Source organism: Benincasa hispida, chromosome 1 (genome assembly GCF_009727055.1).
Source record: "Benincasa hispida cultivar B227 chromosome 1, ASM972705v1, whole genome shotgun sequence".
Taxonomy (NCBI): Eukaryota; Viridiplantae; Streptophyta; class Magnoliopsida; order Cucurbitales; family Cucurbitaceae; genus Benincasa; species Benincasa hispida.
The window spans coordinates 77,357,207-77,383,885 of NC_052349.1; the positions used below are offsets into that span (position 1 = coordinate 77,357,207).

General features: G+C 32.1%; 2 protein-coding genes across 3 annotated transcripts; both read right to left on the reverse strand.

Annotated features, from left to right (window-relative positions):
* Positions 1-7,411: 7,411 nt before the first annotated feature.
* LOC120084549 (probable glutathione S-transferase) lies at positions 7,412-9,473 on the reverse strand. Its single transcript, XM_039040350.1, has 2 exons — positions 8,986-9,473; positions 7,412-7,938 (listed from the first exon to the last, which is right to left on the reverse strand). The coding sequence occupies exons 1-2, from the start codon at positions 9,298-9,300 to the stop codon at positions 7,600-7,602; spliced, it is 654 nt and encodes a 217-aa protein (XP_038896278.1). The 5' UTR covers positions 9,301-9,473; the 3' UTR covers positions 7,412-7,599.
* A 9,580-nt stretch (positions 9,474-19,053) lies between these two features.
* Positions 19,054-26,138, reverse strand: LOC120084536 (probable glutathione S-transferase parC). 2 transcript variants are annotated; one of them, XM_039040342.1, is made up of 6 exons: positions 25,651-26,138; positions 24,687-24,983; positions 23,713-23,818; positions 22,090-22,206; positions 21,834-21,973; positions 19,054-21,093 (listed from the first exon to the last, which is right to left on the reverse strand). In XM_039040342.1, exons 1-4 carry the CDS (start codon positions 25,963-25,965, stop codon positions 22,133-22,135), a joined length of 792 nt encoding a protein of 263 aa, XP_038896270.1. In that variant the 5' UTR covers positions 25,966-26,138; the 3' UTR covers positions 19,054-21,093; positions 21,834-21,973; positions 22,090-22,132. The 2 variants fall into 2 exon arrangements, with proteins under 2 accessions (XP_038896270.1, XP_038896262.1); XM_039040334.1 differs by having other exon boundaries at positions 19,056-21,093; positions 21,822-21,973.
* Between the last annotated feature and the right edge of the window lie 541 nt (positions 26,139-26,679).

Genomic DNA, 26,679 nt, shown 5'->3' on the forward strand with positions numbered 1-26,679 from the left:
TATTGACCCATGCAAACACCATCCGAAGGAGGATGCTCCCAGGGCACCACGAGGCCAAGCATGAATCTCACGACATGAATATTAAGGGAGAAACGTGAGTGAAATTGACATATCATATACATCTTTTCCTCCCACTGAGTATTTTAAGAACCTAGGGTTTAGTTTACTTAAAAAAAAACACAGCTAATTATTTTAACTAAGTGACTGTTTAAGTTTGCCCAAAAGAACATGTACTTTGGAAAGTTTAACAATTTTCTATCATCATTCATTAAACACTTTAACGAATTGTAATCAACTGTTGCATGCTTGCAGCAAATTTATCTAATTTACCTTTCCAGGTAGGTTCCCAGGTAGGAGTGTTCCGTTTCCGTCAGCTTAAATACCCCAGCCTAGCCAGAACCCACCTTAGACAAAAAGTCTCTTATAGACAGATTTATTACAAATTTAATCTTTTATTCAAATCAATTTAATCCTATTAAAACAATTTAAAATATTAAACTTAGGTTTCTAATCTCATTAGAACCATAAACTTAGGTCTATCTCAATCAAATTTTAAAACCCTTTTAAAACATGATTTTACCTAAGTTTGCATGTAACTCTTGGTTATTGATTTTAATTCTAATTTCATTAATTATAACTCTTATAAAAAATGAAACAATCAAAATCAACCACAATACGAAGCCACACATTCTCAAGGCATTTATAACTCTTAAAAATAAACCTAAGTATCATGCTCCATGCATTATTCATTCATTACTACTTTTATATAACTCTTATATAACAAAGTAATGAACCAAGCTACATGCACTCATACACCTTCATATTATAATACTTATAATATAAAGATGATGCATGAATATGCTTAATGCATGCATAAATATAACTTTTATATTATATGATGCATGAAAATGCTTTAATTTAATTTAATCAGGAAATATACTAATTATAACACTTATAATATAAAGATGATGCATGAATAAATGCATAACCTAAGGTGGGTTTTAAATCTATATATCATACATTATGGCATATAAACAAACATACATCTCATGTACATTAAAAATAATGATGGACGGGGATAATATGCCTCAAAATCTAAAATAAAACTAACTATTACATTGAACCATCGAGTCGGCCGATTCAAACAAGCGAACCGGGTCTTGAACCGCCCGAGTGAATTCTCGTTCCACTGATCGTATAGCTTTTCGTTGTGATCATCGAGTAACTACAGTCGTGTAGCAACAATCAAGTACCTTTGACTTTGCAATGAAGCATGAAGGCCACTTGATCATGCAGCGCACCGAGTTTAAATGCATGCCTATACGATAGAGTATACGACAACTATGTGATGAAGCATGATCTTCTAGACGATCAAGGAGCAAGCGACGAGTATCACATACCGAGAAATTTGAGTAGCCAGTGACTATGCGATGAAGCATTCTGGCCTACTCGATCACTTAATGCGCGCGTCTACCATGCAACGAGTATCATATATTCAGCGATCATTTATACCCTCGTTTACACGATCGAGTAGCCAATGCAAACCGATTGAGTAAGCACTTTACTCATTATTTAGCATCAGCCATATGATTGTTTAGTAAATGCTACACGATCGAGTTAGAACTTTTCTACTCATCGTTTAGCCAAATCTAAACGATCGTTTAGCTTGGGCTACACGATACTATATGACCAATGCTTGGTCTTCTTCTTCCTCGAAGTGAACTGCATCCCCATGCTTTGAAACTTTATCACGAGCGACTTAAAACTCTTCAAACACTTTGAATACAGACTCGATGACAAGTTAATTATGCCCAAAAAAACGCAGGGGCTCTTACAAATTAACTTTAAAATGTAAAAGAAAGCTTTAAAACAGAGGCCATCATCCCGAAACATCCATCAAACCATCCATAAACACACTGAACACTTCAATGCATTGTAGAACAAACTTAAAACCCATCAAGACTGTAAAATAAGTTCAATACAACAATGGAATTTGGAATATCAGAACAACCTGGCGCTGATACCAATTGAAGGAAATCTAAACATAGAGATCTAGTGAGCGGAAGTAGATCGTTCCAAATCCTATTGAGAAAGAATTCAAACAATTATAGTCTAAACGGGACAGATTATGCATAAACTATGAATTACAGCATGCTTCTTATAAATGCTTAAAGCTTGAAACTCTTCTGTTGTTTACTGGATGACATCTTAATCGTGTAGACAAAGCTCCAAGAACTAAACGACAGTTCAATTATGTAAACGATAGGACGAAGCGCTAGACGATCGTGTAGACGACAGTTGAATGAAGCTAAATGATCGTATAAACGACAACTGAAGAGCTAAACGATCATATAGACGATTGGATGTGGAGCTAAACAATCGAGTACACGATGCGATAGGAACTACACGATCGTGTAAATGATACTTTAGTAAATGCTAAACGATCGTAGAGTTAGAAAGAAAGAACACATGAGTTTAAGTGGTTAGGCCAAAGGCCTACGTCTACTGTGCAAATCGAGAGGGTCTCTTTTATTACTTCTTCTTCAAAGTTATTACAAAACGAATGTCTTGCTCTCTCTCGTTTTCTCTCTTATGTTATTCTCACATTTGTTTTCCTTTATATACACAGGTGCAATGGTCAACGATGAGACTCTAGTGGTTACAACACATAACAGAAAGAAGTCGACAACGGTTCAATTGCCTGTAACGATTTTTTTTTTTTTTTTTTTGGTCTTCAATTCTATCACCTTTCAAACAAAATTGGGAATTTATGAACTGAGACTGTGAGTGAACCCATTCTATAGGAAACATTGCAAAATTAGAGAGACAAGACTAAAGAACAAAGTAAATAAAACAGCTTATTTTCTGCCCCCACTTCTTATTTCTGTCGTGAATCTCGTGTAATCGTCGTACTATCCGACGAGGATTCCACTTTTATAAGCACTTTTGGAAATGTTAAAGATTTTTTTAAAATTACTTTTAAATACACTGTTCGTTTTTTAAAAAAGACGCGTTTTTGTGTTTGAATGACCTTCATGGTTAAAGTATTTCTAATTCACTTCTATTTATTATAAAGATTTCTATCTTTTTATATGAAATGGAATGGTGAACAATGTTAAAAATATTTTTTTGTTTTAAGCTTCATTTTCATATCTTTTATCATTATTTATTTTAAACAATTAAGTTTATCTGTTTCACTTTTATTTGTTTTTTATATCAAATTGAATGGTAAATAATGTCAAAAATAATCTTTTTTTACACTTTATTTTCTCATCAATTATCATTTTAAAAAATATCTTAAAGTTTTGTTAAACAATTTTTTAAATTTTAAAGTTAAAATGGTTGGAGAATATGAATAAGATATATTTAAAAAAAAAAAAAATACGAGAATTTATTTTGTAATAAAGGATACAACTCAATTGACATATATGGTTTTATTTAAATATGTGACTATTTTTTGGCTTTTTTTCTCAACTTTCAAAATAATTAATTAATATTTTGGTAATAATAAACTCACTCTTATTTATTAATATTTTTAGTGTTTTGAAAAACTTATTCTGTAGAACTCAAAACAAAGATTCAAACCAAATTTGAATCAATCAAATCGAGTTCAAAGGAATAAAATAAGAGCAAAACAAAATTCTTATTAAATAAATTAAAGTGTGACATGTGGAGCAATCGACAGAATGTGGTGAGTTTTGTTTGGCACGAAAATTAAAATTTAAAAAAAAAAAAAAAAAAAAAAAAAAAAAACGTGAATTTTAATTTAAAAACTTACAATAATGATTACAACTTCCCTCACTTTTTTAAAATCATTTTCTTCCCCAAAATCCACGATAATTTTCGAAATTTCCAGTCCTTTGAACACAAAGATTGCATGGTTGCTTTTCCAAGCTTTTTAAATTTCTTTTTCATCTTTTTCTTGAAAAAGATATATTGTTGTGTGAGCACTGATTTGTCAGTGCTATAATTTGTAAATCTATTATTTGATTAGTTTTTTTTTCATATTTCTCTTCATTTCCAAATCTATTGTAAAAGGTTATTCTTAAACGCATAACAAAGAGTCTTGTAATGATTTGATCTTAATGTGTAAAAATGATTGAGTTTGTTCTTGAACTTATAAAATGAGTGTATAACGGTTGAGCTCTAATCTGTGAAAAGGTTAGTAAATTTTTATGGGATAGTTGCATAAATGGAATTCAAAAGAATAGAATATGTAGTACAAAGATAAAATAATTGCATATATAGAACAAAAAATGGTAAAAGATTATAAAACTCATGCCTAGTTACCATTTTGCTTGCTTCTTCTCGATTTTCTCAAATTGAAGGCTATCAGCCACTGATAGCTGCTATCAATTACTACCACTGATAACTGCTATCAGTGGTAGCTTTCAATTTGAGAAATATTAATTAATACAATCTTGAAATATTAGCTTTTAATTTGTTATCAGTGTCAACGGTGACTATCATTAATATACATTCATCAATTGAAATCAACCTTGAAATATTAACAGTTAAGGCTATCAATGACTATCAATGATAGATTTTTATAAGTAGTTATCAACATTGAAAGAAAACCAACAATTTTGAAAGATTAAGCGATACCAGTGATGGAGAACTATTAGTGGCTGATAAACTTTCATAAATGGCTATCAACTTTGAAAGATTAACACAGTAGCTATCACTAATAATCTTCTATCGTGGCTATCACCAATAGCAACTATCAGTCATTATCGCTGATAGGTTTTCATCAATTAGAATCAACCTTGAAATATTAACACTTAAGGCTGGCAATGATAGACTTCTATAACTAGTTATGAACTTTCAAAGAAACTCGATATATAGATTTCACCTAACTTCTACTACCGAATTCACTAATATCACTCATATCGTGGTTACCAATGATAGCTTCTTTCACTGATAACATCAATGATAAGATGATATCAATGATCTCACTGATATCATGCTATTAATGATCTCATTGATATCATGTTATCAGTGATAACTCTCTATTACCAATGACAGCAGCTATCAGTCATTATCGGTAATAGAAAGTTATCACTGATAACATGCTATTAGTGATAGCTCCTGTCAATGATAGCTATTGACCACCTTATTGTCCCTTTCCTTGTCCTTTCCAACTATCCATACAGTCCCTTTTCTTTTTAATACCTCTCAAGGGCATTTTCGTAAAATTAGCGAACAGTCAAACCAAATCCTTTTTCTTTGTTTGATTTTGTGAACAAATATTATGGTATACAAATACACAAGTTTTTCAATTTGTGCTCTTCATTTTAAGCCATCTATGCTATTTTTTCAAGTTTATTTTAATAGACATCATACTCTTAAAAGTTCTATAAAAACAAAACAAAACTATTGGTTTGTTTGATATATCATTCGCATTTCTCATTTTTTGAGAAATATACTTGTTTAATAACTATTCTTGTTTCTTATCTCAAACTTTTAAGAAATGTTTCTAAAAATGGTACAAATTTGTGGATTAAATTTTTTTTCTTTTAAATCAGTTTTCATTTGTTATTTATATTTAATGTTTGGTTATAATAATCAAAATTAATGATTGGCTTGTTGGTGTTAAGTCAATTATGAATTGGGTACTTTCAAGTTTAGAGTACGGAACTCACCTTCATAATCCTTATGGAAAAAAGAAGAGATGAAGCAAAAACTGAATAAAGGAAAAAAATTAAAAAACAAAAAAAAAAATAAAAAAGAAGAAGAAGAAAAAGCTGAAGAAAAGAAAGAAAATTTTAAAAGAGAGAGAAAGAAAGGAAGCAAAAATCGGAGAAATGAAAGAATTTTTTTTTTTTAAAAAAAAAAAAAAAAGAAGAAGCAAAATCAGATAAAGGAAAGAAAATTAAAAAAAAAAAAAAGGAAGAAAGAAAAACAGGAAGTAAAAACTAGAAAAAGAAAATAAAAATAGAAAAAATGTAAAGAAACAAAACCGGAGAAAGGAAAGAAATTAAAAAGAAGCAAAAATTAAAGAAAAGAAAGAAACTAAAAAAATAAAACAAAAAAATTAAAAATTAAAAAGAAAGGAAAGAAGAATGTAACAAGACAATGAAAGACGAAACTGAAAATTAGAAAAAATTCAAAAGTTGACTAGTTAACACTTCCATATTTGCAAATATTTTAAAGATGTGTGATATATTTTTAAAATTTTTTCCCCTTGTTTTACTATCTATTACAAATATCCAATTTTTATCCAAATACCTAAGAGGAGCATGAGGAGTGTAATAGGCTAGTTGTGTCGGGTCACTATAAAATTTGTGATGTCAATTTCTCTATACCTATATTACTTTAGTTTTGCAATTAATTTATTATTATATTTTATTGTATGAAACTAGTTACAATATTTATTATTGAAATTAATTTCTCGTAAGTTGGTTGACTTTATCTCTACATATTTATTATTAGTCTTGATATGAAAGTTAAATTGAGTGTTTGAATTTGTTTATGTCAACTTCTTATTACTTTGTTGTTGAATTTATTTGTATGAAAGTATTGTTTAACTTATTTGCTAACAATATTAGTAAATAGTTTTATTAATTTGAATAAACTCTATTCATCATCCTCTAGAATTGTCATATTGATCCGATAATTGATATCAGAGTTAGTAACTCTTCTGCATAATTCAATTTTCAGATATTATTTTGATAGATAAAATATTTTGAGAAATTATTTGAAAAACTTAATTACTAGAGATTTGACAACTTTAAATGATCATTTTATTGTTAGGCCCCGTAATAGATATTATGATATTTCAAAAAAATAAAATGAAAACTTGTGTACTTTTCTATAGATTTTAACATTTTGTATGTTTGTGAGCCTATCATTTAGCTAAATTGTAATTGAATAATGAGTTGCTTATTTTTAATATCAAAGTTATAAATATCATATATTGTACATTACAAGAAGTATGTGATATAATTTTTACATTTTGATTATTTTTATTTTATTTATTCTACCATAAATACAATTTTATTATTATTATTTTTTATGAATCAGAAATCTAGATATTATATATTTTTTTTTAAATTAATCATCAGAGCTTAATTATTATCTCTACACTATTTAGTCACACACTTTAAACCTAAAAATCTATAATTTTAGATTATAGACTTTTTAGCTTTCTTATAATTATGGTTTTTTATCATTCTTAAACAAAGATCAATTTTTAAAAGGAAAATTTTGACAGATAAAAAAATGTCAAACTATTTACAGAGATAGAAAAAAGTATTGATAGACTTCTTTCTGCATCTATTAGTAATAGACTTTTATCATCCTTTATCAACTTCTATTAAAAAAAATTAAAATTTTGTTATGTTAGGTAAATAATTTTCATTTTGTTTAGTATTAAAAAATGAAGAAGTGTACTAATTTTGTGACCTAGAAATTATGAAAGGGCACATGGCATTTATTGAATGATAATAATAATGTTCAAAACACACATCAAAATGTGCAAATGAAACATTTTTCATTTAAAAGCATCCCAACAAAGAAAGTAACAAAGTAGTATTTAATTAACTAATCCTTCCACTTCCACTTCTACTTCCAAACTGAAACTAGAGACAAGGAACAAATTTAGTCAAACCTTTTCTTCAGTTGAAGCAAAGACTCACAAACCTTTTTGGGGTCAGGCAGAGAATTAGCAACACTCTCCTTTTGTAAGCATCTATTCACCCAACTTATTATCTTTGGACACTCAGCCTCAATGCTGAAATTCCCAATGGTCTCATACGCATAAAACCATGAGGAGAATCCAATCAAACCAATGTCTAAAAATCCAAAACATTCACCTCCAAAATAATCCTTCTCCCCCAGAACTTCTTCTAGTTGCTTCAAAATTTCTATTACCTCCTCCTTCCCTGCCTCTTGCTCCTCTCCCTTTTTCGTGTATATCTTCTTCGCACTTTCATAAATCTGCATTTTGAATCTCCCATCTCAAAAACGAATATATAAATATGTGTTTATGCATGAAGACAGAATTTGCACATAGGTGTGCCGTGAAGTGCAGAAGGCCGAAGCCTCCTCGCCGCAGGAGAGAAAGAACAATACACCAGACGGAAATTTTTAACAAGCTTTCTTCACATTTCAGTGTGTGACTCTGTGTATTTTTCTCTTGGATTGGGGCTTTTCTCTTGTTAGTTTACCGGGTTGTGGTATTGGATTCAAATAGTCCTTGTTGGGCTATTTGGGGAGAGATTTGTAACGTAAGTTTTGGTGTCTTTGTAATCTCCATCATAGTGAAACCTGCAATTACATATGACTAGATATAGTTCCAAGTTTGTAACCATATATTTTTCGGTGTCGTTTTCTTTCTCCCTTATCCTGTTTATTTGATGTTTTATGATCGATGACTTATTTGATTCTAATCCGTGGAAGTGGAAGTTTGAGATATATATCTTGCATAAATTCCCAACAGAACATACGGAATAAAGAATAATCATTGTATCATAATAGACAGTTTCTCATATTACTAAATATTATATGATGATTATCCAATGTGGTTATATAAATCATAATGAAAAAGCATTGTAATATTTGAAACTTCGAAAAAAATGTCATTTCATTCAAACATGTCACCTGGAAAAATAATCAATAGATCAAATTTTATTGATGAAACAAGTATCTCATATCATATCATATATACCAATTGACTTACATACCTACTTTTTTTTTCTTTAATATATCAGTACACAATAATTTAGGTCTCAGATTTTAGTTTTTCTCTTTTATGCTTTTTATATTTGTGGAAGAAACATGTTTTTGAGAAATTGGGTCAAAATCTTAGGTTCGTTTCTATTTAAACTCACTAATTATCACTAACCTGAGCATAACTCAACATTTCTAAGTCTAATGTAGTTCTCTCCCAAATTAAAATTAAATTAAAATGATGACGAATGCTAAGGAATATGAACAAAAGAAATTGAGTTAAAAAAGGGAGCTAGAGAGAAAACAAAATTTTACCTTCTTATCGATGAAATCAACCCAGAATCTGGCCTGAGATCTCTCATAAGGATCAGACGGCAACAAAGGAGCTTTATCATTCCAAAATTCATCAATATACTGAACAATAATGGAAGATTCACAAATGGGTTTTCCATTATGAATAAGAACGGGGATTTTCTTGTGAATCGGGTTCATTTCAAGAAGTAAAGGGCTCTTATTCCTCAGATCTTGTTCCAAATACTCATAGGCCACGCCCTTCTCGGCCAGAGCTATTTTAACTCGCATACCAAACATGCTGGGCCAGAAATCCAACAGCTTCACTTCCTCTGCCATTGTTGGTGCTACCCAAATGAGAACAATCCTTCAAGCCAATTGGGAATTGTGGAGAAACTGAGATCGAGATTGATAGTAGAAGACGCATAAAAGGCAAATGGATGCCTTTCTGGAAATTTCACCACTCTTTTATTCTTTTTATTATTTTCATAATACAGCATTGGAGTTGTCGTGGCCTCGTTGGACTTAAATATACTTTCTGCATTTCACATTTATTCATTTTCTTCTCTACGCATCTTATCTTCTCATTTTAATTGAAAAATAGTTTTAAACCTTAAAATGAGTCAAAGATATTTTCAAATACAGTAAAATATTATAATTTATAAATCACATTTTATTGTATACCATCCTTTCTATGGAAGATTTAGACAATTAACTTTATATGACTAATCTTTCACAAATATCCATTTTTTTAACACATTAATAGAAATATATCGTTTTTAAATTTACTATTAAGGAAAGTGTTTCCAATATGATCGATAACGATTTTTATTTTAGTTTTTCTGTTTTTCAAATTTGTATGAAATTTCATCTTAAAACTAATTGGTAATAGGTGAAGTAGCTCATTTATTTTAAAAGGAGTGTGAAGTTCTTTAATTTTTTCAATATGGAATTCTTAACGATTTTCACATTTTTTGAAGAAATATTTGAATCTTAATCAAATTTTAAAAAGAGAACAAGCTTTTTAGAAATTGAGTCAAAACATTAGATTCATTCCTCTTTAAACTCACTAACACATCAGCATAACTCAATATTTTGAAATAATGCTATTTTCTCTCAAATAAAAACTAGGATGATGATGAATGTTAAGGAATAGGAATAAATGATATTGAGTTAAGAAAGAGAGAGAGAAAACAAAGGATCTTCATAAGGATCAGATGGCAAGAGAGGAGCTTTATCATGGTCATAAACATTATTTTTTAGAACTCTGTTGCAATAAATTTTTTTTTTTAAATATGCTTATGAGTTTTTATGAATATATATATAAAAACAGTATTATCCCTTTTTTTCTCTTAATTAATGTATACAACCATGTTCTTTCCACACAAAAAGTATACCATAATACAACCATTTTTGTCATCCACTTTTTTGCAATTAGTCTTAAGTGCACTGCAGAAGAATTTATATAATGCTTTCAACTTTGAGTGTTAGAATGTCTTGAATTTGTTTGTAGACGCCTTCTAACAATCAAGTACGAAATTTAGAGAAGTGCACTATATAAACTCTCTAACTCCAGTGGTGTCATTTTGTATTCAGATAACATTCTTTCTAATAACATGTTCACCCTTTACCTTGTAGACATAACTAACACACTGTTAGTGAATCACGTAAATTTGTGTGTCGATTATCTATTTTTTTATGTTCTTTCGTATTCTTTAATTACCAATTTCGTAACGTTGAGCTTCGAATCTGGGTTAGTTGTTTAGCTCCCTACATTAGAATGTAGTTAAAAGCTTCTACTCACAAGTCACTTAAAAAGGCATTAACATGTGTAAACACAAGATAACCAAAGAGAAAAGGAAGAGTCAATGAACATGTGGAGTTGGTAATCCAGTTCAGTGTAACCATATTTACATCTAGGAGACACTTGCCCTAAATGAAAAGGTTCCACTAGATAAGATAAGTAATGACAACAAGAATACTTATCTAAAGTTTAAGCTAACTTGATACACAAATAGCTTTGTTCTATGGACTAGTTTAGACTCCCCTAAACCAAATGCTTCGTCACCTATAGAGTAATCAGATTCGGGCTCCCCCTTGAATCAATGTCTCTGTATATGAAGCTTCAAAAATCTTTTTGATTAACTGATTGAACGCCCTTCAACCAGCAGACTTATCCCACATGAACAACAATTCATTACCTCAATTCGTGCAGTTGCAACGCTCTCTCTCCGAAGGATTCACCACACTTGCAGAGCAGCAACACAACAAGTTCTCAGCAATGTCATCAATATTTCATACAATCATTCAGTTGCTTCACCAACTCCGAAGATCACAGCAACAAAATAACATAGACAATCCATAAGGAAAGAAATAGAAACGACAAGAATAATATTGCCATCTAAAAATGGAAAGAATAAAATCAAATATGCATCCATAAAGGAAAGAAAGAAGATGATCACCAAAGCCACAAAGAATGGCAACAAGAAACCCAACAAAACAAATAAAAGGAAACAATAACAGCTAACACAATTTGTAATGACATTTGTTTTACGGAAAAATATATTTTAAACGATAAATTGCTTAATATACTAATTGTAATTTTGTTAGGAAACAAATATTCAAATTACTCTACGCAATAACTTGATTAAAAAAAAGTTCAATGATGTTGTAGAGAACGAAAAATTTTATATAATTTGTTATAGAAAAATTAGTACTATGAATCACTTATATCTTAATGTTACGAGATCGAGATTACAATAATAAGTAGTCATGACATGAAGAGATTAAGAATATGTAATAAAAATGATAATCAGATTGATTTTTCTTCCACCAATAACTAGAGGATACATACAGTTTGGTGGTTCGGCTTCTACAAAAAAAACTGAAGCTATACCCACCATTCGATGGTTGAAAGTATAAAACCATAACCAAACCGACTTGGAAAGAAAACCGCACTGGCCAAACCGTTGGAAATACGGTTAGTCGCTTAAGGGATCTAGAGGTGGTGGTCCATGCATGTTGGGCTCGCTCAGATATTGGGCACTTATAAAGCCCGTATGAATGTAGTTAAAGAATAAGAAGCCAAGTTGTGTTGTCCATGGAATCATGGATAATTAAAAGGGACGATTGGATAAATGTCTAATTTTAAAATGAAAATTTGAAAAAAATATCCAAATATAGTTTCTATCCTAAAAATGTCTAAACATAAAATATTAAATTAAAATACATGGTACGTATTTAAAATTATGGCAATATACCTTTCTTGAAAAATAGAATTATACAACATTTAAATACAAAATCTTATCCAAAAATCAAATGTGGCGTAAATAAAGGAATCAGAATCTTGTATGAGAAACGTTAATAGTCCCTCTAAACAATACGCACAAATACAATGTCTATGACCAAATTTAAGCAAAATCAATATGAAAATAAAAGATAAACTTCAGTATATATATATAAGTACAAATAACAATTACATGCCCTAATATTGACAGAAATACAAGGTTTGCACTGTGGAAAAAAAAAAACTTCACTGAAAAAAATATATCAATACACATAATAATTACATGCCCTAGTATAGCCAAAAATACAAGATTTGCACATGCCAGACCAAATAAATAATAATCTATGCCCTCTAGGATATAAGGTACACATTCAACCCTATCACCTTTAACACTAGTTTAATTACACTGTCATCCTATAACTCTCAAACCCATGAACTAAACAACAAATAGCAAATATATAGTCTCACGACCTCAAACCCATGACTTAATCAACAAATACATGTTAAATACATGTGTTTTTTTTTTTTTACGTTATTGGTCTGTGCTACTACCTTGGATAGATAGTGTATTCGAGTTATTATCAAATTTAATGACTATAAAAAAATAATTTGACATAAACTACAGGTTTTGTGAGGTGTCTTCTACTTAAAATCGTCACAATAGCTCAGTTTCGTCCGCCTTGTCGCTCAAAATCAATTGCCGCCATGCTTTGGTGTCAGATTTCCACCACTCAGTCGGATCATGTTTCAGAACCAAATCAGTTAGGTTCAAGTGAAGGTATAAATAGATGTTATTTCACTTTCAATCCTGCTTACCTTATACAACGAAAACTTCTTTTCCGGGAGTTGAGAATGGATATGGATATGGCACGTCGCATTTCGACAAAATGACTAGATGATCAATAGCCCAGTATATGGTGTTTATTATTCTTGTCCTTGTCAATGGGCGTTACCATTACGGGTGTACATAGATTGGGTAGGATTAGGTTGAAAGGATTTTTTGGATCAACCCAAAAATTCAGGTTGATTGAGTTGGCAACCCGAATAAGGTCTCCAACCCAACCCTTAAAATTCGGGTTGGGACGGGTTGGGTTGTCGGGTTATTTATTCTTTTTCTTTTCTTTTTTTATTACATTTATTATTAACTTAAATATTTAAATTTGTGTACAATACATATTAATAATTAAAATTTCATAAAACTTAAATATTAAATATCAAAATTCAAGATATCTATTACAAACTTCGTACAAACATCATAAAAATATATATGAGTTTATATATATATATAATAATAATATTACAAATTCGGGTTGGGTTGAGTCAACCTGAATTTTTAAAAGTGCAACCTGTTAGACATATTTAAATAATAATATGTTTAAGTAAAGCATGGGTTATGTATTTGGATTAATAATTTATCACATTGGGTTATTTTATTAGATTGGGCTCTATTATGTGATCTAATTAATTAAGGCACTAGATTCCTAATTGAATATGGATTTAATGGGTAGAAGCTCATTCCTACTTAATTAGGGTTTAATGGGAACCCTAATTGAACTAGTATATAAAGAGACCTTAGACTATGGTCCTCCATATACCAAAACAATATAAGCACCCAGTCTTTCTTGAGTCAAAGAGATCCCACTAAGAGCATTCGGAGTTTTGGTTGAGGAAGACCATAGTCATCCATCATCATCTTGAAGCTATCATCAATTTTGCAATGGAATCCGGTATGTTATTCTTGACAATTTGACATGAATGATCCTAGGGTTTATCTATTCAATATAGATATAAAGAATTTATGCTAACAAGTGGTATCAGAGCAGAATTTCATGTTGGATTGTTAGTTTATGCATTTTCCATTGGCATTGTTGATTAAATTTTGGTTTCGTAAAGAATTTAAAGAATTTTTTTTTAAAAAAAAATAGCCGGCTTACTATAGCAGCGTTGTAAACTCATCGAGTAGGAGGAAATCTCGGCGGTCATTTTTTTCTTTGCAATAGTGTTCTTGCAACCCGTATTCTTGTATGTGGTATTTGATACCCATCACAATTATTGAATGATGTGCTAGTGGTGGATTAAAGTTAATTTTTTTTTTTTTTTTTGTTGATTATTTTGATTGAACTAGTTTCCTAAAGTTTTTTTTTAAGGAAAAAAAAAATCCCTTAGTTCTCTTATTGTCAAAATTAAGGATTTCAACATTCATGACAAAAGTCCACCATGTGATGAAATCCACTGGAAAAAAGTTAAACCCAATCGAAGGAGTTGGTCTTTAGTTGCTACAAGTTTTACCCATCAAACTTTCGGTTAATGACTGACTGGAGTTGTTGTTGCGCAAAGGTATTGGTTCAATTACCCGATTAAAGTCTTGCCGCGGTTCTTGGTTTTAATTATCATTTTTTTATTTTAATTCTTAATGGATGACTTTATGAGTTCGGTTTTAAATTTGATTAGTAATGGAAAAGTTATGTTGTCGCTGTTTTTTTTTCTTTTATTTTTAACTAAAAAGTTATGTTAATACTAATTGATGAATATGAGTTTCAAAAAAAAAATGATTGAATTTAGTGAATCTAAGTTTTATTGATTAATATTTGTGAAATTCTTGAAAAGGTTCTTAGTTCTTGATTGATAAGTTTGTGAATTAAAATCTACAATTTGAATTTTTTTTTTTTTTTGTGATATATTCACATGTTTATGTTACTTTAATTTATTATGTGTATGCAATTATTAAGTGAATTTTGTAAAATACTATTTGGTGTTCTTCCTCCTTTATTTTTTGTATAATAATATTATTATATTATTATATCTTATATTTTAGATTGAATTGGTAAAAAATAATATGTTACCAAAGTAGTCTCTAGTTTTAATAATGAAATATAAGATGTGCATATTCATGAATTTATGCGGATAATTATCGGCCCAAAGGAAGATAATTATTTGGCCAAATTATGGTATGCATGTGGTAATAAGTATGTGGCAATTATAAGGATTGTTCATGTGAAAAACAGTCGGTCCAAAGAAATGCTATTTTTTGACAGAGTTAATTGTCAGTACTTTGATTACTACGTTGAGAGTACTATTTACAGTGGGTGTTTTTTGCCCAAATGCTGGACATCAATGTTGTGCTAGGTATCTTGTTAAAGAGGCCCACCATATATGTGAAATTATTTTGTTATGTTTTAGTTTTGAGCATATGTTTTTTTTTTTATTGTTTCAGTTGGTCTTACTCAAATGTCTGGAAATCTAAGTTCAATCCCTAAGTTGAATGGATCGAACTTCAAGATTTGGAAAGAAAGCCTAGAGATACTTCTTGGGTGTATGGATTTGGACCTTGCATTAAGGATCGATAAACCTACTTCTACTGAGGAACAGCCAAATACGGCTAATATAGAGAAGTGGGAACGGTCAAATCGCATGTGTCTGATGATCATTAGGTACTCTATTCCGAAGTCTTTTCAGGGCTCTATCACGGAAAGTGAAAATGCCAATAAGTTCCTTGCTCAAATTGAGAAATATTTTGCTAAAAATGAGAAAGGGGAAGCAAGTAGTCTTTTGACTTTTTTAACTTCTTTGAGGTATAAGGGCAATGGAAACATAAGGGAGTACATTATGGAAATGCCTAATCTCGCAGGTAAATTAAAGGCACTTGATATCGAGATAAATGAAAATTTACTCGTGCATTTGGTACTTATATCCTTAATAGGGTACACTATGTCGGGCAAACCCAGCATGAATGGTGAAGCAAAAAGGCGAAATAGTGCTTAAGGATATGGTAAGAAGTATGATTAGTGATTCTTCTCTACCAGAATCCCTTTGGGGTGAGGCACTAAAGACTGCAACATATATCCTTACTATGGTACCTAGTAAAGCAATAGCCAAAACCCCTTATGAGTTGTGGACAGGAAAGAAGCCTAGTATTAGGCATCTTCACATATGGGGTTGTCCAGTTGAGGCTAGGCCATATAGACCTAATGAAAGAAAATTGGACTCAAGAACTATTAGCTGCTATTTTGTTGGATATTCTGAGCACTCTCGGGGTTTCAAGTTTTATGATCCCACTTCTATATCATTGTTTGAGACAGGAAATGCTAGATTCCTTGAGGATGTTGAGTTTGGAGGGAAGATAACATAAGGAAAGTTGTCTTTGAAGAGGAATTGGTTTCTTTTCCTCATGTGATTATAAATGATGTTCAGGCTCCAATTCCTGACTTCATTATTGAACCAATTATAGAACAAGACAACATTGAAGTCCCCGTTATTGAACCTGAAGTTCAAACTCAATAACCTCAAAAAGTGCCACTAAGAAGATCCATTAGAGAGAGAAGAAGTGCAATTTCAGATGATTATATTGTGTTTATTCAAGAACATAAAGATGATGTGGGCATAATGGAAGATGATCCAATCAACTTCCAAAAAGCTTTACAAAGTTCTAACTCTCAAAAGTGGATAAGTGCTATGGAAGAGGAAATAAAATCCATGACAGACAATGACGTTTGGGAACTTGTCGAACTGCCATCAAGAGTGAAACCCATAGGTTGTAAATGAATATTTAAAACCAAAAGGGATTCACATGGCAATATCGAAAGATATAAGGCTTGTCTTATTGCAAAGGGTTTTACTCAAAAGAAAGGCATTGATTACAAAGAGTCTTTCTCTCTGGTTTCATCGAAAGACTCTTTTAGGGTAATCATGGCACTGGTAGCTCACTTTGATTTAGAGCTACACCATATGGATGTAAAAATTGTGTTTCTCAATGGGAACATTGATGAGACGATTTATATGGTGCAACTAGAAAACTTTGTGTCTAATAATTCAAAGTCTATAATGTGCAAATTAAAGAAATCCATCTACGGTCTCCTCTCATCAATGGTATCACAAATTCCATGAAGTGATAACCTTATTTGGTTTTGAGGTGAACATTGTGGAAGATTGTGTATATCACAAGTTCAGTGGGAGTAAATCAATCTTTTTGGTGTTATATGTTGATGACATACTCATAGCTAGTAATGATGTAGGTTTATTGCATGACACTAAGAGATTTCTCAAAAGAAATTTTGAGATAAAAGATTTTGGTGATGCTTCTTTTGTATTAGGAATTGAAATACGGCGAGATCGTTCTCAATGTATTTTGAGATTGTCACAAAAGAACTACATTGAAAAGATTTTGAGTAGATTTGGCATGAAAGAGTGTGTGCCGGGAGATACCCCGATCGCTAAAGGTGATAAATTTCATTTAGGTCAATGCCTCAAGACCACACTCGAGACTAAGGAGATGAAGAAGGTTCCCTATGCATCGGCCATTAGAAGTCTAATGTATACTCAAGTATGTACGCATTCAGATATTGCGTTCATAGTTGAAGTGTTAGGCAGATATTTGAGTAACCCGAAGATGGATCATTGGAAAGCAGTCAAAGGGTTATGAGGTATTTACAGAGAACAAAAGATTATATGCTCACTTATCAGAAATCAGAAGTTTTGGAGATCATTGGGTATTCTGATTCTGATTATGCTGGATGTCAAGACACTTTGCGATCCACTTCAGGCTATATCTTCATGTTGGCTGGAGGAGCTATATCCTGAAAAAGTGTTAAACAAACACTTATGGCTTCTTCTACCATGGCTGCGGAGTTTGTAGCATGTTATGAGGCATCCAATCATGGAATATGGTTGCGAAATTTTGTCACTGGGCTGCGGATAGTGGTTAGCATAGAAAAATCACTAAAATTATTTTGTGACAATAAGTCGGCTGTGATGTATTCCAACAACAACAAAAGCAATACGAAGTCAAAACATGTAGACGTGAAGTTTCTGATTGTTAAAGAAAGAATTCATAATGGTCAAATTTTGATAAAACACATAGGAACAAACTCTATGGTGGCAGATCCATTGACTAAAGGTTTACCACCTAAAGTTTTTCATGAGCATTTTACTCACATGGGTGTTAGTCACTTTTCTGATTCCATGGTTTAGTGGGAGTTTTTTATTGAGGATATTCTTTGACCTTATTTTGTTTATTTTCTATATAGAATAAAGTTGATGGTTTATGTTTTATTATTTGAACTTGTTTATCATACATGCAGTTTAGCATAAAGTTTTTTAGAATGATCTCATTAAGGAATTTGAACCAGTTGGAAACAGGCATGATCTAGATCACTTTGCATGTAGTTTCCATGCTATCCATCCATACTTGATCTATGTCATTGAATGTATTGGAATTGGTGATCAAGGAAGGTTTAGTTACAAGGATAGTGATGAAAGCCGCCTTGATTCCATACTAATACAGGAGATGGACCAGATTGAACTAAAGGAGAATTCTATTATTAAAATAATCTGTTCATGCGCGCTTAAGGTTTATGTGATTTAATTATATTAGGTACATAGACATAGTCCAAGTGGGAGATTTTTAGACATATTTAAATAATAATATGTTTAATTAAAGTATAGGCTATGTATGTGAATTAATAATTTATCACATTGGGTTATTTTATTAGATTGGACCCTATTATATGATCTAATTAATTAAGGCCTTAGATTCCTAATTGAGTATGGATTTAATTGGTAGAAACCCATTCCTAGTTAATTAGGGTTTAATGGGAACCCTAATTGAGCTAGTATATAAAGAAACCTTATGCTATGGTCCCCGATATACCAAAACAATATAAGCACTCAGTCTTTCTTGAATCCCATCTAGAGAGAGATCCCACTAAGGGCATTCGGAGTTTTGGTTGAGGAAGACCATAGTCATCCATCATCATCTTGAAGCTATCATCAATTTTGCAATGGAATCCGGTATGTTATTATTGACAATTTGACATGAATGATCCTAGGGTTTATCTATTCAATATAGATATAAAGAATTTATATTAACACAACCTAAACCCAAACGAAAAACATAAAAATTCAATCCAATCCAACCAAAAATTAAAACTAACTCAATCTAACACTTACAATTTAGGTTGGTTAGTTCGGATTGTTCGGGTTGTCGGATCATTTGAACATTCTTAATTTTCCTGGAGTTTAAAGAAATTCCATTTTCAGGCAAATAAGAGGAGGGAGACATTTTGCAAAGAGGTTCAAGATATTGGTGCCGCAACCGCTTGAATTTAGGGCAAGAATTTTGTTTGAAGAGAGCAGTGGGGGCGATAGAGGAGAGTCATGAAGGTAAGGGTAGGGGAGAGAATAATAAACTTTGAATAAAATAGGTTGCAAATCCATGGAACTAAGATCTTCCATTTTTTTAACAAAAAAAATGGAAATTGTATTTTAAACAATTCAAAAAATTAATGTCCAAATTATTAGGAGAGAAGCACAAACCCAACAAAATACCAAGGCAATAAAAGAAAAAGAAAAAAAGAAAAAATCAGCCATGTCACACCCAATCCAGAAAGGAATAATTTCTATTACCCGTTGGTTATATAAAATCTTCTATAGCCCAATATCTTATTGACGTCTATAAATCCAACTATTCTTTATTATTCCATTTATGTCCCTACTTTAGGGTTTTGTTGTATATAAACTGTAAGGCCATATGAGTCGTAAGATAAGTAAAATACATACCGAAAATTCCTTCAGCTCACTGCCCAATTACTTCTCTGTTATTCTTTTCTTATTTTGGTATCAGAGCCTTATGGCTAACCCCTCTTCACTTGAAACACCATGGCCACTAGAAATTTCACCAATCCACCTGTCAATCAACTTTTGAACCAAGTCACCTCAATAAAGCTAGGTCGGAACAATTTCATACTATGGAAAAACATGGCTCTACCAATCTACGTGGGTACAAGCTAGAAGGATACATGACTAGGCTAATTCAACGACCACCAATGCTCAGCCATACTAATTCAAGAAGCTCTTACTACTGAATAAATTGAGGAAACCTCAAGCAACCACCCTCCGAGGATTGCAACAGGAGCTATCATCAAACCTTAATATAAAGCATGGTTAGTAGTTGATCAATTACTTTTAGGGTGACTCTACAACTCTATGACACCAGAAATAGCAACATAAGTGATGGGCTATGAGACCTTAAATGACTTATGGGAAACTATTCAGAGCTTGTTTGGCGTTCAGTCAGGGGCAGAGGAAGATTTTCTCAAACAAACTTTCCAAACCTGAAAAGGTACTGCTAGGCCTGGAATAGGAGAACAATCCAGTTGCAGCAACCATTCAAGGACGGTCATATATCTCTTGATTAGATATGCAAACTGAACTACTTGTGTTTGAAAAGAGGTTAGACCATTAAAACACTCAAAGAGTGGCTGTAAACTCCAATCCTGCTAATGAAGTCAACCATAACACATCAATTAATATGGTGAACAATCAAAATCACAGTGACAACCAACGATCACAGAGGATTAGAAACAATAATGAACAAAACCGAAATGGTCGCTTCTCAAGAGGAAGTAGAACTCCAAACAGAGGTCGTGGTCGTGGTCATGGAAACAAACCAACATGTCAGGTATGTCGAAAATATGGTCACTCTGCAGACTATTGTTATCACAGGTATTATCGAGAATTTGTACCCAATGTGAACTCAAACAAAGGAGGAAATAATTGAGGGTCACATGGCAACCCTTCTTTCCCTCCCCATGTTGCCTTCATGGCTAATCAGAACACCTATCCAATCTTTGCTCAACCAGAAACTGTGCTAGACCCTAACTGGTATGCAGATAGTGGAACATCCAACTATGTTACATCAGATTACAACTCTCTAGCTAATCCAATCGAATACACAGGTACTGATCTTGTAACTGTAGGAGATGAAAGTGAACTTAATATATCTCATGTTGGTAACTCCAAACTAACAAATGGTCATGCTTTATTAACTTTTCAAAATGTGCTCTATATTCCTGCAGTAACCAAAAACCTGGTCAGTGTTTCAAAGCTAACATAAAACAATGATATCTATATTGAATTTCATGATTCTTATCGTGTTGTTAAGGACAAAGCTACAAGGGCCAATTTACTGAAAGAGGTGCTTAAAGATGAACTCTATCAACTTCAAGATGCCAAAGATCAATTAGTTAAGTCGTAGCAAAGAGCCACTGGTGCAACTAAACCAATGTGCAAAAATAAAGGTGTCTTTGTCTTAAGTTTATCTAATATAGCAGTCAATATCAACAACGTAGTGATCAAAGATTTGTTACACAAACGTCTAGGCTACCCCCATCAAAAGTCTTAAAGTTTATTATAAAAAATGTAGTCTGAATGCTAAAGAGAATGATATCAATCAATTTTTTAAAGCATATCAGTATGACAAAGACCATTCCCTTTCTTTTCCCCTCTTAGATTCAAGAGCAAGTAACAGCTTCGATTTAATTCACTTGAATGTTTGGGGACCAACCTCAATGATATCTAGAGAAGGATTTCGTTACTATATCATATTTTTCAATGATTACAGTCATGGCTCTACCCCTTAAGACAAAAGAGTGACACAGTAACAGCCTTCAATCACTTTCTTACTATTGTCAAAACTCAAATTAACTCACATGTGAGGGCCTTGCAATCTAATAGTGGGTGGCGAATATATCAAACTACATAAAGTATGCTATCAACTAGGGATGAAATCTCAACTTACATGTCCATATACCTCGTCTCAAAATGGCAGGGCTGAACGCAAGCACCGTCATATTGTAGAAGCTGGCTTAACCTTTCTTACTCCAGCATTACTACCTTTATACCTATGGTGGGATGCCTTTCAGACTGCCCTATATCTTATTAATGGTCTTCCTGAAAGAGTTAAATAACATGCATCGGAAGTATCAATGATCCATAAGCATTCAAATTTACTAATTTTAGTAGAACCTAAAGCATGTTTTCCTAAAAAGAGGGTTTTAAGATCATACCTTTGAAGAACTCTCCAAGAACTTGATTGTACAGCAGCAATCTTCACCAGAGATCACCATGAACCACCTCAAAGTCTTTCCCACTATCCTCTTGGAGCTTTAGACAGAGTTGTGGGACTCAAGAACAACTTGAATTAGTGAAGAACAATGAAGAACACACAACAACCCAAAAGGAAGAACTTTTTCTTCTCACAGAGATTTTCTCTCAAAATTTCTATATTAGCTCTCCTCAAATCACTCCAAACTTCTTTATTTATTGCAAATGAACATGCAAAGAAGTGAATTGCATGGCTTGCAGCTCATGCTTGGAGTATTAATGAAGAGAAGATAATGGAAAAATTACATTTTCCATTTAGCATGACATGCAAAACTGATTTTCATTTTTCTTTTAATAAAAAAATATTTTGATTAATAAAACTGAAAAATGATTTTCTAAATTTAATTTCATAAATTAATTTAAAATATTAATTAATTTAATATCAAATATTAAATTAATTTTTGCACAATAATCATCTTCATATATTTAAATCATATTTAAATATATATTCTCTTATTCCGTTTAATTTGAACGTTTCAAATTAATTTCTCAAGCTACTCTAAAGCTTATCCATTTACGAGCTAGTAGGGGGACCTCGCGGATCGAGCTAGTAGGGGACCCGTGGACCTACAGATCATGGGCTCCAATGATTCGAGATTAATCGACTAAACTCGTTAGTCCAATCTAACCCTATTCATTAACTAATGGGACACTCCACTATAGCCCATAGTTGAACTCCCCTCACATTAGATATACATTAGATATATTATGTCCACTTAATAACCATAATCAGTAAGTCGGTCCTTCACAGGTTGTTTGTAATCACAGCTAGGTCAAAAATACTGTTTTACCCCTGTAAATATATCTTGTTTCTTAAGTTCCTACCAATACTCTAAATAACAATTCTGATGCATAATCTTTATGAATCAAATTCTTTCTCTATCATGAGAAGGCGGGGCCCCAATTATTCGAGACCTGGAATCAGTACTTAAGAGAACAACCTATCTATAACCCTAAATAGGGTAGAAGTGAATTCCATCTTGCAAGACTATGTCCCCAGCTATTCATCCGGTCTTATCCCAAAATGGTAAGCTTATTAAGCAGTGACTACTCTCACCATTTGCAGATCAAAGGATAATCCCGAATAAACAAGAATTCATAGCTAGTTTAGGATTAAGATCGAGTTAACCTAGGTTATATCATAAATGAAATAATCAGTTTTAATAGTAAACGATCGTTATAAAGAAAAGTAACTATTTTCGTGGTCCAGTCTATATGCAAACTCATTGCATAGGATGCCCCCACTCTCATGTCTCAACATGAACGATTTGTGGATCACATCGTTTGTAGCATCTTACAACTACCCAACATTCAGACTATAGCCAAGGATGCATTTATTGGATCTACATAATAAGATGGAAAATCAACAAGTCATTATTATTGATAAATAAAATGTTTAACACGAAATGTTACTAAGAAAATCGATTGATGTATCATCATTGAAAATATTTGGGCGTGCGTGCTATTCTTGTCTTCGACCTTGTAATCAGAATAAGTTCAGTTATCAATTTGAAAAGTGCACATACTTGGGTCCAAGCTTGTCAAAGTCTCCAGTTGAAATGCTATTAAGAAAATCGATTGATGTATCATCATTGAAAACATTTGGGCGTGCGTGCTATCCTTGTCTTCAACCTTATAATCAGAATAAGTTCAGTTATCAATTTGAAAAGTGCACATACTTGGGTCCAAGCTTATCAAGCAAAGGATATAAATGTCTCAAATCTAATAGGAGAGTGATCGTCTCAAGATATGTTATCTTTAATGGAGAGGACTTCCCTTTCAACAAGGCATCTGGCAATAGTAATTCTTGTAACTCTTATGTTCACACCTCAAATTTTCCTATCCATTTATATCATTCTATTCAGGTCTCGACGATTACAAGTGAAGGATCCCTAACGGGAGAGAACCATAAGCAGAAGCAAGATCGACCCTAATCCCATTTTTCATTGAATATAAATTATTTCTTCCAATTGCTTCAATACATCTAATACCTCCTTCCCCACCTCATGCTCCTCTCTTTTCCCTACCCATACTGAAGATCAACTACTCTTGAAATTTAGACACTAGAGTGAGTAAAATTGTCTTGAGGAGATACCATGAATTCGTTGGATTCAGATTCTCTCCTTTGTGAAGCAAACCGGACTTCAACGACTTTTTAAAAGCCTATATTTGTTTTTATCTTTATTAAATAAATACGGCTTTTAAAAAAACCAAATATTTTTTTAGTATTAAAAAATTACCTAATTTTGTGATCTTCAAATTACCTAAGGGCACATGGCATTTACTGAATGATAATTTCAAAACACACGTCAAAATGTGCAAATGAACCTTTTTCTTTTAATAGCATACCAACAAAAAGAAACTAACAAATAATATGCATCAAGTAATTAATCCTTCCACTTCCACACTGAAACTAGAAACAAGGAACAAAGGAGAAAGAGCTACAACAACAGTTTGTTTACTCAAACCTTTTCTTCATTTGAAGCATAAATTCACAGACCTTTTTAGAGTCGGGCAGAGACTTAGCAACACTCTCCTTTTGTAAGCATCTCTTGACCCAACTCATTATCTTTGGACACTCAGCCTCAATGCTGAAATTCCCAATGGTCTCATAGCCACTAAACCATGAGGAGAATCCAATCAAAGCAATGTCTAAAACTCCAAAACATTCACCTCCAAAGTAAGCCTTCTCCCCAAGAACTTCTTCTAGTTGCTTTAATATTCCTATCACCTCCTTCTTCCCTTCCTCTTGCTCCTCTCCCTTTTTCGCATATATCTTCTTCCCACTTTCATAAAGCTGCATTTTTAATCTCAGATTTCAAAAACGAGTATATATACCAATTACCATTAAATAAACTGTGCTCATGTTGACATATGCAATTAAAAACAATCATTGATTTAACATTGTATCATAATCCAAAGCATCTCATAATATTTTAACCTTTACCAAATCTCATTTCCTTCTTAATTTATATTGTTAATAACTTGAGTTTTATGCAAATTCTTATTGTATCTGTGTCTTGTATCTTAACTTTTATACTACCATTCATATTCAATTGTAGATTTAGTTTAAAATAAAAACAGGGAGGTATTATATAGAAAATCAATTGAGTCATCATCTAAGAAAAGGAGTAGTAGTTCTAGTAAATATTTTATACAAATATAGAAGATTTACCAATAGATCATGGTCTAAGAACTAAATTTTTTTATTTATTTGACAAGATAGATAATAAAATTGTTAGGGAGTCATATCATAATATGACATCTCGAAATGGACAAATCCACCTAAAATCTTAGATTCATTCCTCTTTAAACTCCTCTATTATCACTAACCTCGTCATAACTCAACATTCCTGACTACCTAATGTACTTTTCTCCCAAATTAAGATTAAGATGATGATGAATGTTAAAGAATAGGAACAAAAGAAATCAAGTTAACAAGGGAGAGAGAAGACAAATGTCACCTTCTTATCGATGAAATCAACCCAAAATCTGGCCTGAGATCTCTCATAAGGATCAGATGGCAACAAAGGAGCTTTATCATTCCAAAATTCATCAATATACTGAACAATAATGGAAGATTCACAAATGGGTTTTCCATTATGAATAAGAACAGGGATTTTCTTGTGAATCGGGTTCATTTCAAGAAGCAAAGGGCTCTTATTCCTGAGATCTTGTTCCAAGTACTCATAGGCCACGCCCTTCTCGGCTAGAGCAATTCTAACTCGCATACCAAACATGCTGGGCCAGAAATCCAACAGCTTCACTTCCTCTGCCATTTGTTAGCCAAAATCAGAACAAACCTTCAAACAAATTGGGAATTTTACGGAGAGACTGAGTTTGAGAGTTTGGAAAATTAGAGAGAAAAGGCTAAATGACGCATAAAGGAAAAAGAAAGCAGCTTCTCTTTCTGCGAGTATCGATGCCTTTTGAAAATATTCCCCATATATTTATTATGGTTTTTAATCTCTTTTTAATACAGCATTGGAGTTGCTGTGGGAATTAAATATACTTCGTGCCTTCCACGTTCTTCTTTTTTTTAGAATTGGATTCCACATTATCACAATCATTCAGGCCCGTCTGATAGAACATCCCAACCAACTGTTGCACACATGATTCAAGTTTTCGGTATTCTAAGGGCCTAGATACCGGTAACTGAATTCTCCTTTTTTCATTTCAATATTAAGCATATTATAAAATGACTAAGTATTTGTATTATATCTTTTTATTTCAATATGAAGCAGATTATAAAAAAATACGGTTGAATCATTTGAATTTTGAATAACGCAATTAGTGATCTATAAGTATACGTGAAGACATCAGCTAAAACATACAGCTTCACTGCAAAGAATTAGTTTTGATATTTTCTGAATTCTCCATTTTGTACCATTCTGTGTGTAACAGCTCGGCCCTCTCCATTTCCTTGCTAATAATTTGTAATGAGTTGTCTGTTTTACCCTTTAGGTATTCTTCTAGGGTTTCCCCTGTTATCA